This window comes from Aedes albopictus, chromosome 1 (genome assembly GCF_035046485.1).
Source record: "Aedes albopictus strain Foshan chromosome 1, AalbF5, whole genome shotgun sequence".
NCBI classification, from domain to species: Eukaryota; Metazoa; Arthropoda; class Insecta; order Diptera; family Culicidae; genus Aedes; species Aedes albopictus.
The window spans coordinates 325,851,131-325,866,858 of NC_085136.1; the positions used below are offsets into that span (position 1 = coordinate 325,851,131).

General features: G+C 42.3%; 1 protein-coding gene across 9 annotated transcripts in view; it reads left to right on the top strand.

The window, feature by feature from the left end:
* Nucleotides 1–1,701: 1,701 nt before the first annotated feature.
* Nucleotides 1,702–15,728, top strand: part of LOC109416065 (uncharacterized) — a 236,280-nt gene continuing 222,253 nt past the window's right edge. The window contains exons 1-2 of one of the 9 annotated variants that reach the window (XM_062847266.1): nt 1,702–1,822; nt 11,579–13,131. In XM_062847266.1, the coding sequence (XP_062703250.1) occupies nt 12,667–13,131 (465 nt within the window). In that variant the 5' untranslated portion in view covers nt 1,702–1,822; nt 11,579–12,666. Of the gene's footprint in view, nt 2,042–3,160; nt 3,541–11,578; nt 13,132–15,728 lie in introns of those variants that run through there. The other 8 variants (XM_062847269.1, XM_062847262.1, XM_062847265.1 and 5 more) reach the window with 8 other exon arrangements.

Genomic DNA, 15,728 nt, shown 5'->3' on the forward strand with positions numbered 1-15,728 from the left:
GGCTTGCGGAGTTGGATAATTACGACGAGTGCTGTAAAAATCGAGTTCTGCACCGAGGTGCGTACAACGTTTCTTACAATTTCATAGTTTTTAACAAAACTTTTTCATTGAACTGTACACGATGTTCATAGCTATGTTTAAGAAAGTCTGATCATAGCAGGTTATACTGTGCAGTTGTCACATTTTTTCAATCCTGCGTTCATAAAGTTTCAAGAAGTGGATCAAAACTGAAAACAGAGCTGTAATGGTTCATTACGCAACGCAAATAAGTGCTGTAATGAACCATTACTGCACTGCTAATTTGGTGTGGGAAAGTAGGCCTTTTCCTGACAGATTTGCGTGAGGTAAAACAGCCTATTACGATGAGAAATTGCAAAAACATAATTATTAATTAACCCTCTAATACCCAACCCCGCCATTAGACGGGGTATACAGTCGACTCTCCACATGTCGATGTTCTACATCTCGATATCTCTCTCTATCTCGATGGTTTGGTCGGTCCCTTCAATCTGCATACATTTTACCTTTCTACATGTCGATATCTCCTTATCTCGATATCTCTCTATCTCGATGCGAACTCGTTCGTGTTTGTTCGAGATTTTCTCTCCATATGTCGATATGCCCGTTTTTACAGGTTTCTAGATCTCGTTTCTTAGGTGCAAAACATTCTGGGAAGGTGAAGTGACATCTGTTTGTTGACGGTTTTTCCTAGTTACGGACGATTTTTCAATCAAGTGTGCATTACAAATTTGTTCTCGAATTTGATCTCTCCCTATCTCGATGGTCCCTTCAATATCGAGATGTAGAGAGTCAACTGTAGTTTGAGCATTTTTGTAATTTTTGTTTCGTGGAGAATCAAAAATTTTATATTTTTGCCTGATATTTAGGACTAATTTGTATATCTCAAAATGGTTTTTTGTGTATTTTAAAGCGTTTTTACATTTTTTAAAAATCATTGAAAAATTGATGTTTTAGTCGCCTTTTAGAAGTCATTGTTTATTTTGTATTGAATCGCTACGAATAACATATTTTAATTTTTTCCCAAATCATTCTACCCCAGTTAAATAGTTTAAGGGAATTGAATGCACTCTAAAATTATTTTGCTTAAAATTACACGAAAAAAAAATTTTCTACGAAAAAAAAATCAAAATAAAAATATTTCAACAATAATCATAAAATCTCAAAATGTTTTCATCTCAAAAAATCCGTACCCAAAATAGGCTTCCTGGAAAAATGTAAAAGTGTAGGGATGTTCAAAAATAAAAATTAGAAAAATCAAAAACTGAAATTCACGAAATCGAGAATTAAATAGCACCATCTTCCAAAACATGTTTTAATCGATTTTAGATGACGAAAAACGATGTTTAGATCAAAATAAAAAATTTGGGTGTTAGAGGGTTAAGCATACTCTCCATTGTACGTCAAAGCACCCTAAGCTATGTATGCGCGCAGCTTCCCATGATGACAACCAGATGTCTCACAACGCAGCATAAACCTCTGACGTCCACAAATTCCGCCATATCTCACCATTACGTTTCCATGGATATTGTTACTGAATCACAATCCACCCACAACATTCTTCAATCAATGAACCCTCTTCCAACCCCACCCCCATTACACGGGACGTAATCCGGCACCGACACCCAGCCACATTGTCATAGAAACGCGCTGGGTGAGGCCTCGCACACTTTAGTACCACTTGAAGACTCGAAGCGAAGGGAGGCCCCCCGAGAGACAGATAACTCTGCCGAGCCGTGCGCGCATCGCTTTACACATTCTGCTCTGTGCAGTGCAACACACAACAAGCAGACACCCATAGTTTGTATGTTATTTTTCTTGGCCGCCGCCGTCGCCGTCGCCGTCGCGCATTTCGATTCCACCCGCTCCGCGCGTCCGCTAAGCAGCCGGGTCCGTCGTCGTCGTCGTACGTACCGTTTTGCGTTCCGTTTAGTGTTGGTGTGTTGTTGGTTTGGTTTGATGTTGTGCCGTCCCTGTCTGGCTGCCGCCTGTCGGCTGGAGCGTGCTGAGCTCTAGTCGAGAGGTAGGCGCGTTTCGCTCCCTCCAGAGATTCTCGGGCGGTCGTCGATCGTGGCGGAGTAGAGTGGACCAGGAAGGTGTGTGGGAACGGTGGCTAGTCAACGGAGATCTTCGATTCATTGACGAATTTATACGTTAAAATTACTTATTAGGACCGGAGCGTTACATCCAGCTTACAAGAACTTGGTATGTTTCGGCTTTCACTCTCAGAAAATCGATACTTAATTCAGATCATCGCCAACGTTTCGATCCTGTGTTTAGGATTTTCATCAAGAGTCGATTCGATGTGGATCAACTGACCCCTGATGAAGATCCCAACCACAGGATCGAAACGTTGGCGATGATCGCTATTCTGTGACTGAAATCCAAAAAATACCAAGTTTAATGCAAATGCAGCCATATCTCGTAAGACATCAGCTTACAATCATTCCAAGTAAAGGCTGGATTTCCTAATGATGAAAAATATGTAGACTTCGTCGAAACCTTACAAATGTTTGAACTATTTAAGGGGCTGTTCATAAACCACGTAGACCAAAATTTGGCCATCTCAGAACCCCCCCCTCCCCCCTCGTAGACTTTTGTCCATACAAAAATTTTGAAATTTGTATGGAGCGTAGACTTTGGCCAGACCCTCCCTCCCCCCAAAAAGTCTACGTGGTTTATGAACGACCCCTAATGAGAAATACTATCTGAGTTCCGTAATCCAGCACTTCTAGTGCTACACATAAGCTAAAGCATTTGGAAGATCTCATCTGCCACAAAAACTTCAAACTTAAGTGGGTAACATCCAAGTTACCAGATCCCACCCATTTTGGTCCACTCTAGTGCCTCCGCGAGCAGCAGCGAGTACCCGACCGAGAGTGTATACACGGGGAATCGAGGTTTCGTCATTTTTCTATGTGTTACTACACATTGTTGATGTCGAATTTCGTGTGGCTTAATTGGGCTCATTTTCGGGAGTTTGTGGATTTTGTTTCCTGTGCGGTATTTCCCGGGGCGCAGAAGCACTTAATCGCTGCTGGCCTCCCCCCAGAAGTTGCGTTGCCGGAGAGAAGAACCGTTTGGCGAGCTTTATGATGGCTGAAGTGGTCCGTGTCGTGGGGCGTATATTTGTTGATTCTGCTGGCTGGCTCGCTATGCGCTGGACCTTGTGATATGGACGGGTTGTGCCTGTGTCTTTGATGGTGCGGGAGGGCGGGGGATCTCGCGTAGTGCATACAGAGTTGGTGACGAGTGTTGGGTGTGTGTTGGGTTGGAGTGAAGTGTGTGCACCTCTATTGCGTCTAGTGCTGATAGCAAGCTCTATGCTACTTATACCTGTGCCAGCAGCCGTGTTTTTTGGGTGTGATAATCGCTTGCTTTCGTAGCAGAAGCAAGGTAGTTGCAGTGAAGCAGATGCGAGAAGAATGCAATTGACAAACGAGACGAGTTGTGCTGTGCGGATGGTTTACATCGGGTGGTGGTAGCATAGAACTCGACGATCGCGCAGCGGCCAAACTGTGGGTCAGAAATTGGAACTTCGTAACGGAATGCGCAAGTTACACTTTAATATGAGTTTAAATAGTTCTTAAAGTGGTAGCAGCAACCATTAATTGCAATTACTGGTGTGGTTAGGACTATCATCAATGCTAACTGAGCACGATGTGTTCTGAATTCTATGATAATTTAAAAATGTTAAGTTGTTCAATGATTTTTGTGATCAGCTCTTTTGATTTACTCATAGTCATATATACCAATTATAAGGTTTATTGCAAACATCAAAAAAGATCCCAGACAACCAATTTACACGTATAGTGAAGTTTACCCAAGTAACAATGACTGCTGAACAGTGAGAGTATTACCTGAACAGTGGCTGTTTAATGGTGTCAGTGGATGAACACAGTGACAGCTGAATATTGATCTGAAGTATGACTTGTTCATCTTCTTTAATCAGCAATACATAGATGGCTGAATATCAGTTGAATAGAATATTCTTTATCTATGTAACCAGCTTGAAAGCATACACGAACATGCAGAATTACTCATCTGTTGTTCAACCTTGAATCAAATATTTTTTGACAGCTGACCCACGCATGTTTTTGTGAAGTTAATATCGCTTGTTCAGCCCTAATACAGCCTTAGTTCAACTTATTTTCTTGACTATTCAGCCACAACAAGTAATGCTCTTGTTTTCGAGCATACGTATACAAGTATGTGTGGTATAGGTGCTAAGGTGAGTAACTATAAATCAGGAGGTCTGAGTTCAATTCCCAGTTTCCCCACATATTAATTCATACACTCTAAAACACATCCTCTGGAGATAAAAGCAGCTAATGATAAAAAAGGTTCTTGAAAATGTTTTTATTTTTATTTTAACACAAATAATAAAATAATTTATAACTGATTAAGCGCTTATTAAGCCTTAAAACAGCCTTTTAAAGAACCTCAAATCAGTTAAAGGTTTAATAAAATCATCAAAATTATATGTTTGGGAGCTGAATAAAAGATTGTGCTCAGCTGTTGTTCAAATGAAGATTAAAAATGCTTGGAGAAACGTTTGTACAGATTCAAATTGTTACCTGGGTATGTTCGAGTTATACGTACTCTTATTCGGGCAAATTACCTCACATAAGATGTTGCAAAAGTGGAGGTGATATGCGTGCATTGTTGAGACAATAATAATACTATATGACTTGAAGCGATGTTCTATACGATGTACAGTGTGTGCTGTTGCGATGTAAAGTAGAGTTTTATGCGACTTGAAAAAAAAAATCGCAAAAAATGTGGAATTAATTACGCTTTGTTTTGTGAGCCACATTTAACCCTGAACACCAAACACTACTTATGAAACAATCTGATTAATTATTTAGTCATTCTGTGTTATGGAGCGGACCTGGTGTGATGGTTAGAATACTTGACTATCACACGCGGAGGACCTGGGATCGAATCTCACTCCCGACAAACTCACAGAAACGTGAGTTCTTCCTTCGGAAGGGAAGTAAAGTGTGGGTGCCGAGATGAATTAGCCAAGAGCCTCGTTAATACAGATAAAAAAGTAATTATTACACACCTCAGGGTTTGTGTAATTGAGAATTTGCAGACTATCTAGAGTTAAAAACGACCCCAACAGGAATTGTCAATGAAATTTTAGTAGGAATATCTGCTACTCTAAAAGAAATTTCTTAAAGAACCCTTGAAAAAATCTCTAGGCAAATCGTAAGAGGAATTTCAACAGGATTTTTTTTATTTTATCTGTATTAACGAGATTTTTAGCTCCAGGCTCGGGAGCCACGTTTTACTTCTCTTCCGAAGGAAGAACTCACATTTGTGAGTTTGTCGGGAGTGGAATTTGATCCCAGGTCCTCAGCGTGATAGTCACATGCTTTAACAATCACACCAGGTCCGCTTCCTCTACAGGAATTCTTGAAGAAATCTCTGAAGCAATCCCAACAAGAATGTTTAGACTTTGGATGCATCTATCTCATCAGGCACTTGTGGAGATTTCCTTAGGATAACCTCCAGGAAACTCGATGGGAGTGCTGAAGGATTCCTCCAGATTTTTTTGTGCAAGAGATCGTCCAAGAATTCTTAACGCATGACCACTAGAAACTATTGCTGATATTCCTCCAACAATTGCTGCTATAATTTATTATTTTAGGCACTACGGCTAGGATTGGTCCGGGACTACTACTGGGATTCCTCTGGACATTTCTGGTAGAAATTCTCATAATTTTTCCTGGATTTCCCATGTAATACCTGCAAGAAATCTTCCTGAAAGCTGTTTTTGCTGAGAATCCTTGAGATATCTGAACAAAAATTCCTAAGAAATTTTAAGTAAGATTTCCTGATTATTGGATTTTGAAGAGCAGAAGACATCCATGAAACAAATCTCCAAAGAAATCATAGCAGGAACCCCTGGAGAACTTCAAGAGGACCAGGTATCCCATGAGAAAATTGTAGAGCAATCCTAGAATGAAGTTTCGGAGGAACCCCAGCAGGCATCCCTAGAGGAATTTCGAGAGAATTTTTGCTGAAGAAATGTTTTGAAAAATCCTTCCAGGAATATCTGATGGGATTCTGCTAGAAATTTCAGCTAGGATTCCTCCATAGATTGCTCTAAGGTGTTTCTTCAAGGATACCGTAAGGAATTCCTCTCGGAATAACTCCAGAAATTCTTTCTGAGATTACTTTATGAACTCCTGCCAGGAATTTTGACTGAGATTGTTTCAGTATTCCTAGATGGTATTTTTGCAATTATTTCTTTTCCAGGATTTTCTGAAGAACTCCCAGAAGGCATTGCTTGAAGAATCCCAGCAGTACTTCTTGGAGGATTTCTACAACGAATGCTAGGAAACATTTCAGCAGCATTCCAAGAGCAATTCCAACAGAAATTCCCAAAAGAATCTGAAGAGGATTTCCAGTAAGGATACGAAGAGAACTTCATAGAAGATCTTTGGAGAAATTCAGAAGAAATCCTAAAAAAAATCTCAGAGTGAATTTTTAGTGGAATCCATTGGAAAGTTGCAGCAGAATGAATCCAATAAAAAAATGGATGAATCCTAGCAAGAATTTCTAGAGTGGTAATCCCAGAGGAATTGTTGGATAAATTCCAAGAGGAATTCATAGGGGAATCCTTGGCAGAATCTCTGGAAGTACCACATTACAAATTTTTGAAGAAAACCCGGCAGGCATCTTTGGGGAATGTCCAAGCGGAATCTTTTGGAAAATGCCTGCAGAAATCACAGAAGAAACTTTCCTAGAAAAATTCCTGAAAGCCCTCTTGGAGAAATTCGCGGAGAAATGCCAAGGAGGACTCTTGGAGAAATCAATGGAGAAATCTTTAGAAAAATCCTCTTGGCTTGATGGGAAGTATTCCAAGTATTCCTATACAAATCCGTTTTTTGATTTCTCCAGCTTCTGAAAGAATACCAGCAGAATTCCTATAGTGTTTCCTATAAGAATTCCTGAAGAATTATCAAGTGAATTTATACCCCAAAATCACCAAAGTAATGTTAAAAATTGTATACTAGAAGCTCCCTCTAAAAAATCCGTCAATATTCAATGTAACGAGGAACGGTTGACAACTTTCCCTTTGAAAAAGCCCCAATGGGAGAGCCGAAGCGTCGGGCAAAGTACCGTTTTCAATAGCCCAAGACTGAGAAAGCCAGATCTTCGGAAACTTCGGAATAACTTTATAGAACACACGAAAATTCCCAAAAATCCGCGGCAGCAAAAATGAATTATTGATACGAACCTCAGTACACAGCAGGTTCCTCTGATGATTATATACGGTGGCCACATCTGAAAGCTCCTAAACGGTCCAATACTGTTGATAAATAATGCTAGATGGTAAAGGAGTAAATTGTAATAGAGTTAGAGTGAATTTAATGACGCATGATAATGGAAAACACGCTGTGTACCAAGCAACAGTCCGAATAGGATTTGTAACGTCAATGCATGTTTGTGACCATCCATATGCACCGTTCCTCATACTGTTGTACGTGCTTCCGCTTACTGTAGCACAAGGTGAAGGAGAGAGTCGTGAAAATCATATCGTTGTTATAGGGTAGAATAGAAATGTCTCCGGAGGGTCTTTCTGGAGCTAACTCAAATGTTTCTTCTCTCACTACTTTCTACTGAAGTTTCCTCAGGAGTTCTATCGAGAATTCTTCCATGAGTTTCTTCTGAGATTGTATGTTTAGACTCCTAGTTGTCTTCTACCGCCCTGGCTAACAAGAGCCAATACTTCCGGTTAGGTTAATCCGTTCTTCCTTGGAGGTTCATGTAGAACGCGAACTCCTGACTTGTAAAGAACTGTTGTTATATGTACTGAACACTTCGTGTTGTCCACATCAGAAGCCCTCAGATGCGACAACTCCCAGTGGAATGATTCTTTGCGGAAAAAGGCATCCTCGATTCCATCGTTCAGCTTCAGCAATGTCCTCTGGAAATGCTGGATGTAAGTTGATAGTTTTTTTTGGCGTACGGACTTTGAACCGCCCCAGAAGGTCATGAGCATATTTTAGCGAATGCACAATAGACGAGTGCACCGATGAGCTGAATTCATCGCGGTCCGGGTATTTTGACACTAGAGTGGGGTCACTTCCAATCAGAAGAGAAAGATTTCCAATCAGAATTGAACAATTCTAATGACCCCGCTGTGGTGTAAAAATTCTCGGATCACGATGAATTCAGTTCATCGGTGCACTCGTCTGTGGACTTATCCACCTATGAACATAATTCACTCCGTCTGAGCATTTTGACACTAGAGCGGGGCCATTTCCAATCAGAATCGTCAAATTTTATGTGTGGTGGGACCAATTCATTTCATCGGGTAATCAATTTGGAAATTCTTTCTACTGGGCATATTTCCTAACTTTTGACTGTGGCTCGTATAAGAGTTGAACAATTTTATTTTATTTATTAGCTTTATTAAGGAGATTTTCAGCCAGCGGCTGGTTCATCAATGATTGAACCGCTCGTATAAGAGTTGAACAATGTTTGTCCGTAGTCTTGGCCAGTTTGCGAGTGTATTTCCTCCATATTGTTTTGATTACGAATGCCGACTGATGTGGGTGTTTCAACTTTTGGGTTATTTGCATTGACTGATTTCAGATTATCGCTGATGTTTCGGTTTAGGTATAAAGGTTCCTCAGGCTCAGGGCCTAACATTAATTGCAAAACTTATTTCAAAGTGAAAACTGTTGAGTTACATAGGGTGCTGTTCGCTACTCTCTACGCAGCTCACCTACGATCGTATGTAGAAAACTATACCTACGTTGTGATAATGCCATCTGTGTCAGTGCGGTGGTTTATTGTTTGTGGAGCTTCTCGTTTGACCGGATGGTGCTCAACGAATGAACTCTGTCGATAAAGTTGGCAATAAATCCAAGCTTCTGATCCATAGGGTGGAAGTTAAGAAAACTTTCAGACAATATTGCATGCTTGAGTTCCAACCAATTTCCAATTTTTCATTCTTCTTCCACTCGTTTTGATAATTAACAAACAGAGGTTGGTTGAACGAATCAGTGAACATGAGAATACGCTTATTGTTTCCCAAAACGTTCATGTCCTGATAACATCTGGCTCTGTTTCTGGCATTGCTTGTTCCAGCCAGCCTCAATTTTGAAAACTCAGCGCTCCGGTTATTCATGAATATATTTAAGCATGAGGCATTCGCTCCAACTGATGGATATAAGTGTTGTGTAGTTGCTTCTTTCAATCTTTGTGTGGCAAACGATGTGCGATGGTGCGTTATCCTGGAGGACGAACAAAAAATGTGATTCACAGCAGCGTTGAGGCTGGTATTTTGATCATTTGTAAATGAATCTTCCAAGCTCTGTCTCGTCTATGCTAAGATACGTCTATGCCAAGATACGCTAATTCTCCATTCTGTTCGATTTCGCAGTTGCATTCAAAGTTCGCATCTTGTAGGTTGAACACATTCCAATTTTTCGATGTCGTTTCAGATGCCAAGATGTAATTTTTCGACAGTATTTTATTTTGCCATTTTCAATTTCACCGTTTTAGTTTGCCTGTCGACAACACGAGAGAGAAATTAGTAAGGTACTCACACTCACACACAGCGTGCTGAAAGTGAGAACTGACAACGCCCAATGGACTTATCCACCGATGAACTGAATTCATCGCGGTCCGAGAATTTTGACACTAGAGCGGGACCATTCCCAATCAGAATTGTTCAATTCTGATTGGAAATCGTTCCATTCTGATTGGAAACGGCCCCGCTCTAGTGTCAAAATTCTCGGACTGCGATGAATTCAGTTCATCGGTGGATTAAGTCCATTTTCATTCAATTTTCTTTAGGTGAGTGTTCTCACTCGTGGTGGCGTACTATGCTCATTGTCATTAGCCACCGCTTCAGACGAATGGCGTTTTATCTTGTGCAATGTGTGCATGATTGCGAATGATGCTTGGTCGGTTCGCTCACGAATGGAGCTCTCAGTCTGTGCCAATTCTCACAACGTGAAACTGAAAATGACTGCTGCCGTCATTCATTTTGGGCTGGAAATAGTAACTGAGATTGATACTTAGCACTCCTGGTTGGAATTCCTCCAAAACAAAATTTTGGTTTTCCCAAGAAGTCATTTCTCCTATTCCTTCAAGAACGTTTCTGAGTTTACTCGAGGTAAGCTCTTTCGATTTCGTTTGGTTATCCCTTGGAGTTCGATGAGATTCTTTTGTTTCAATACTCTCAGGAGTTCCTGACCTCTGGAAATTCTTGGGAGTTACTTCTTGGCTTTCTTCGAGAAATCGTTCTGGATTAACCCGGTTGTCCTCTGTAGTTTCTGCATAATTTTTTTACGCATTTTACCAAAAATCAATGTTTCTTAAAGAATTTATTTTGAAATTTTATCCAAGAGATTCTCTTGAAATTCCTTCAAGAGTTGCGTTTGAAATTCATACAGATTTTCCTTATTATCTTCCTTCAGGAGTTTCTTCAATGTTTTCTTGAGAAAATCTACGGGAAGTCTTACAAGATTTGTTTTCTATTTAGGTATTTTATACTGAGATTGCCCCAGGGTTTGTAGGGCGGAATCCTGGATTCTTCCAAGAGCTCTTTCAGAGAATTTTCGAACTCTTCTTGTAATAAAAATAAAAGTTGCTTCTAGGAAATTTCGAGAAGTTCTTGGAACCCTCCTGAATTTCCTTTTTTCTTGCATGGGAATTCTTCAGAAGTTCATAATGCAAATTTTCCAGAAGTTTTTAGAAATCATAAGAAGCTTCTTTTGGGAATCGTCCAGGATATATTTCTAGAAAACCTTTAGGAGTTTCTTCTGGGAGACTTCCTTCATATCATCCTGGGAATCTTCCTGGAATATGTTTGAACATCTCCCATCAACGTTAGGGAGAATTACCAAGATCGAATTCCTAGATTCATTCCCAGGAAGAATTCTCGAAGAAATTCCAGATCAAACACCTTTTTCTTAGAGAATATCTGTGCACACAAGGCCTGGCTGCTTGAATGGTTATAATGCATCTCCGATGTATCTATAGAATCCTTCTTAATGACAAAAAATACGACAAAAGCTGGTTGACAAGGCTAGACTAGAAAATACAACTTGTTTTGATGGGATTCGAACACACGACTCCGTATCGTTAGTCCGGCACTTTAACCATCTAAGCCACATAACAAGTTACGATTCTGTAGAAAATAAAGACAAACTGGGTTGTCAATCTCCCACCCGACACCTGAGCCAAAATTGTAAAAGACGGACCCGGTTAGGGTGGTGTTTCGAACCCAGTTTGACTCTATTCTGCAGCATCGTAATTTATTCTGTGGGTTAGCTGGTTAGCTGGTTTAAGTGCCTGACTAGCGATATGGAGTGGTGGGTACGAATCCCACTAAAGCAAGTGTTAATTTTTCATAAAAAATAATCTGTCAATTTGTCAATCAAACTCGCACTGTGTCTGAAAAAAGTGAGTTTTTTTTTCAGACATACCAGACGCCTGGTAATAGCCGATAAAGGGTTCGAAGGTGTTCTGAATTTCTTGCTATACAATTTACATTATTCTTCACGAAATCCCAATTTCTGACCCACAGCGCGTACAGACCCGCCGTCGTCGTCGATCGAGCAGCTAGAAGAGTTGTTGTTGGCTATACAACGCCAGAAGAGCTGGGAAGACAAAAGCCAATATTCGGGGTGTGCGTGCGTATGGTGTTTAGTGTAGTTGCCATAGAGCCGAGCATAGATCATAAAGAGTGAGTGTTGTATACATATTGTGTGTGGCCCACAGGGGGAATGATCCAGCATAGAAACGACAAAACATCAGCGACGACGAAGAAGGGAAGAAAGATCGCGCTCTAGCCCAGCCGTTGCGGATGATGATGGCTGTTGGCTGGATGAAGTTTCATGTGTAGAATGCGCGATCGCATCGACGTTTCGTAAACGCACGCAGACATTTTTTTTCGCCTGGTTCATTACAAGTGGGATCGTTGGGCTGGAGAGTTAATTAGTGAAATCTTGAGTCAATTGCGTTGCGGAGAATTGGCTGATTCACCATTCCAGAAAAGAGAAGTGAGAGCGCGCGAGGGAGTCATCGTCGAGTCATTCCAAGCGCGAGACACAGAGACGATCGCGTCGTCGTCGTCGATGATCTGATCGTGAATATATGTCAGCTTGGGTGGATAATTGGTACGGCAAGCAATGCAGGTGGTGCTGTCGGTGAGTGCTGCTGCAGCAAATTATCATCATCCATCGAATTTCAATCGCATACTTGAACTTGCCGTGTGTCGATGACGACGACGACGACGACTACGGTGTCTGTTGCCTGAGCGAGCAGCTTGAGTTAGCAACAATTAACTCAACAACACAACACAAAACACAACAGGCAGGCGAACAGCGCGAGAAGCACTTGAAAAAGTAAAGATCAAATCTCGTTTTGTGGCCGCCACCACAGCTGAATGTGAACGTGAAGTCAAGCTGTCAAAGGATTTTGAGTCGAGAGAGTACGGCTAAATGACGTCACGCGTTCCATGACTTCTTGTTTCGTGCTCGCCTCGATTTCAAGCCAGCCAGCAGCATCGACATATAGAAACGGGCGTCTGTTTGTTGAATGTGCGCTCTGCAGCTGCCCGGTCATCAGAATCGAAAATTATGAGGAGAAATCACACGCTGATAAGCACCGTCGATGAGTTCAAAAAATGTTGGCAATATGTTACCGCAGTGTGATTCCACCAGCGAAAACAACGATGTGATAGACGCGGATGTTGCTATCGCCACCACTACCGTCGTCAGCGTCAGCACCACCACCACCACCACTAGTGCCGCAACTACTACCAACAGTAGTCGCGGCGGCGGCGGTGATCATACCACGGAGGCTACGACAATGTGCAAAATACCGTCGATGATCGATGCTTCTGCGGAGGGCGGTCTGTTGGGATCAACCACGACGACCATGGCGGCATCTACTGGCAGTGCCAATATGACGAATGGTTGCAGTAGCAAGGGCAACTACACCAGCAACAGTAGTAGTAGCATAAGTAACAACAACAACAACAATAATAATAACATCACCAGCAGTGAGTTCGATATGATCGATAGTAGCAACGACGACCCGTATGCCGAACTCGAGCGATATCTGGAAAAGGTCAAGGTAAGTGAAAGATAGCATGATGGGGAGTGGGTTTGTTAGAGAGATCGGACTTTCCGCGTCGCGTTGGATGCGAATTACGATTTGAAATGATGTTACTCGTGAGTTGGTCCTTATCAGTAATGCGATAGAGTTCCGCATAATTTCGTCGATTCATTAATTTTCTACAGCGAGTTGGAAATGTGCCGTTACAGAAATTAAGTTTGATAGTGTTTATTGCGTTATGCCGTCCCGCAGCATTTCCATAGATATGGATTGAAAGTTTTAAGTGTTAAGTTGATAAATTATAATGCTATTCTTTTTAAATTTATATAAATTCAATTAAACACTTGTGTGAATAAATTTGTCATATAGGATGAACAAGTCACAATATTTAATCGTAGAAACTGCTATTCAACTTCCCGCGACATTCCATTCATTTCATTTATTTATTTAGCATTACATTACAATCATAACAAAGCTGAATCATCAATGCTTCGATTCTTGACTGCAGTCCTCCATCCTCGATTGCGTCGCACACTTGCCAGATCGTTCTTTACCTGGTCCGCCCAACTTGCACGCTTTCCTCCTGCTCTTCTTGTACCATCCGGATCTCTTGCAAACACCAGCTTTGCAGCGCTGTTATCCGGCATTCTCACAACATGCCCCGCCTATCGTATCCTTCCAACTTTTGCCACCTTCCGGATGCTAGGCTCGTCGTAGAGTGCAGCGAGCTCGTGGTTCATTCTTCGCCGCCACACACCGTTCTCCTGCGTCCCGCCAAAGATGGTCCTAAGCAGCCACCTCTCGAACACTTCGAGTGCTTGTATGTCCTCCTCGAGCATAGTTCAGGTCTCGTGCCGGTAGAGAACTACCGGTCTTATCAGCGTTTTGAACATGGTATATTTGGTGCAAGTGTGAATCTTTTTCGACCGCAGATTCTTGTGGAGCCCATAGTAAGCCCGACTTCCACTGATGATGCGCCTTCGTATTTCGTGGCTAACATTGTTGTCTATCGTTAATAAGGACCCGAGGTAGATAAAGTCCTTCACCACCTTGAAAGTGTCCCCGTCTATCGTAACACTGCTGCCTAGGCTTGCCCTGTCGTTCGTGGTTGCACCTGCCAGCATGTACTTCGTTTTCGATGCATTCACTGTGAGACCGACCTTTGCTGCTTCACGCTTAAGGCGGGTGTACAGTTCTGCCACCGTTCCAAATGCTCTTGCAATAATGTCCTTGTGATCCGCGAAACAGACAAATTTGCCAGATTTCGTGAAAATCGTACCCCGGCTGTTGAGCTCAGCTCGTCGCATAACACCTGCCAGGGCGATGTTAAGCAGCAGGCATGAGAGTCCTTGTTGTAATCCACGGCGACATTCGAACGAACTATACAGATCGACCGAAACCCTTACGCAGTTTTGCACACCGTACGCTTTGACCAACTAATGAGCTTTCCGGAGAAGCCGTTCTTGTTCCATAGCTCTCTGTGGTCGATACTATCATACGCTGTCTTCAAGTCGATGAACAGGCGATGCCTTGAGACCTGGTAGGATTTGCTGCACGGTGAAACTCATTTACCTTGGCTGGAATATGATGGAAGATGATCTGGGATATCACTTTGTAGGCAGCATTCAGAATTATGATCGCTCGGAAGTTCACACAGATCCATACAGCATGTGCAGGCAGTTGGTCAACTGTTCCGAGCCCATCTTGATGAGTTCAACTCCGACTATTCTCACCAGCTTACTTACTGTTCTTAAGCTGCTGCATAGCTTCCTTAACTTCCTTCATTCAGGTGTTCGTCGTAGTGCTGCGTGCTGCTTCCACCTTTCGATCACCTCACGTCCGTCAGTCAAGATGCTCCCGTGCTCCTCTCTGCTCATTTCGGCTCGCGGCACGAAACCTTTGCGGAATGCGTTGAGCTTCTGGTAGAACTTCCATATTTCTTGTAAGCGGCATAGCATTTCCATTTGTTTACATTCCGCTTCTTCCAGGCGGCGCTTTTTCTCCCGGAAGAGATGGGTATGCGTGCTGTTTCAGCGTTCTTTTATATCGCTCCAGGTTCTTCCGGGTCCCGTGCTGCAGCATGACCGCCCTCGATGCGTTCTTCTCTTCCAAAATCTCTCTGCACTCATCGTCGAACCAATCGTTTCTTCGGCTCCGTTCCACGTTCCCAACGTTGATCTCAGCTGCGTTGTTGATGGCTACTTTTATGTCGAATTCGTTTTTGAACCTGGGTTGGAACTGGATCGGCGGAAAATGTGTAAACAAACAACGTCAAACAAACTTTAGTACAAGCGAAACCGAAGTCGGGTTGGGGTTGAAACTGTGATCTGAAGATCTGATCCAGTTCCAACCCAGGTTGGAACTGAATCAAAAACGAAAACGACATTAGTGTATTCTAGCAGTCCTCGAGAGGGGCTTCATTGAGCTCGTCCTCGTTCGGAAACGCTGCCTCGAGATTCTGTGCGTCGATGTTAGCGCCACGTTAGGTCCTGACGTCGATAATGTCGAAGAAGTGTCGTCCGTCAATCAGGACGTGGTCTGCTGTTGTGATCCCCAGGTGTATCGAAAAGGGAGGCTGTGCTGGACATAGGTGCTACGCATGGCCATGTTCTTAG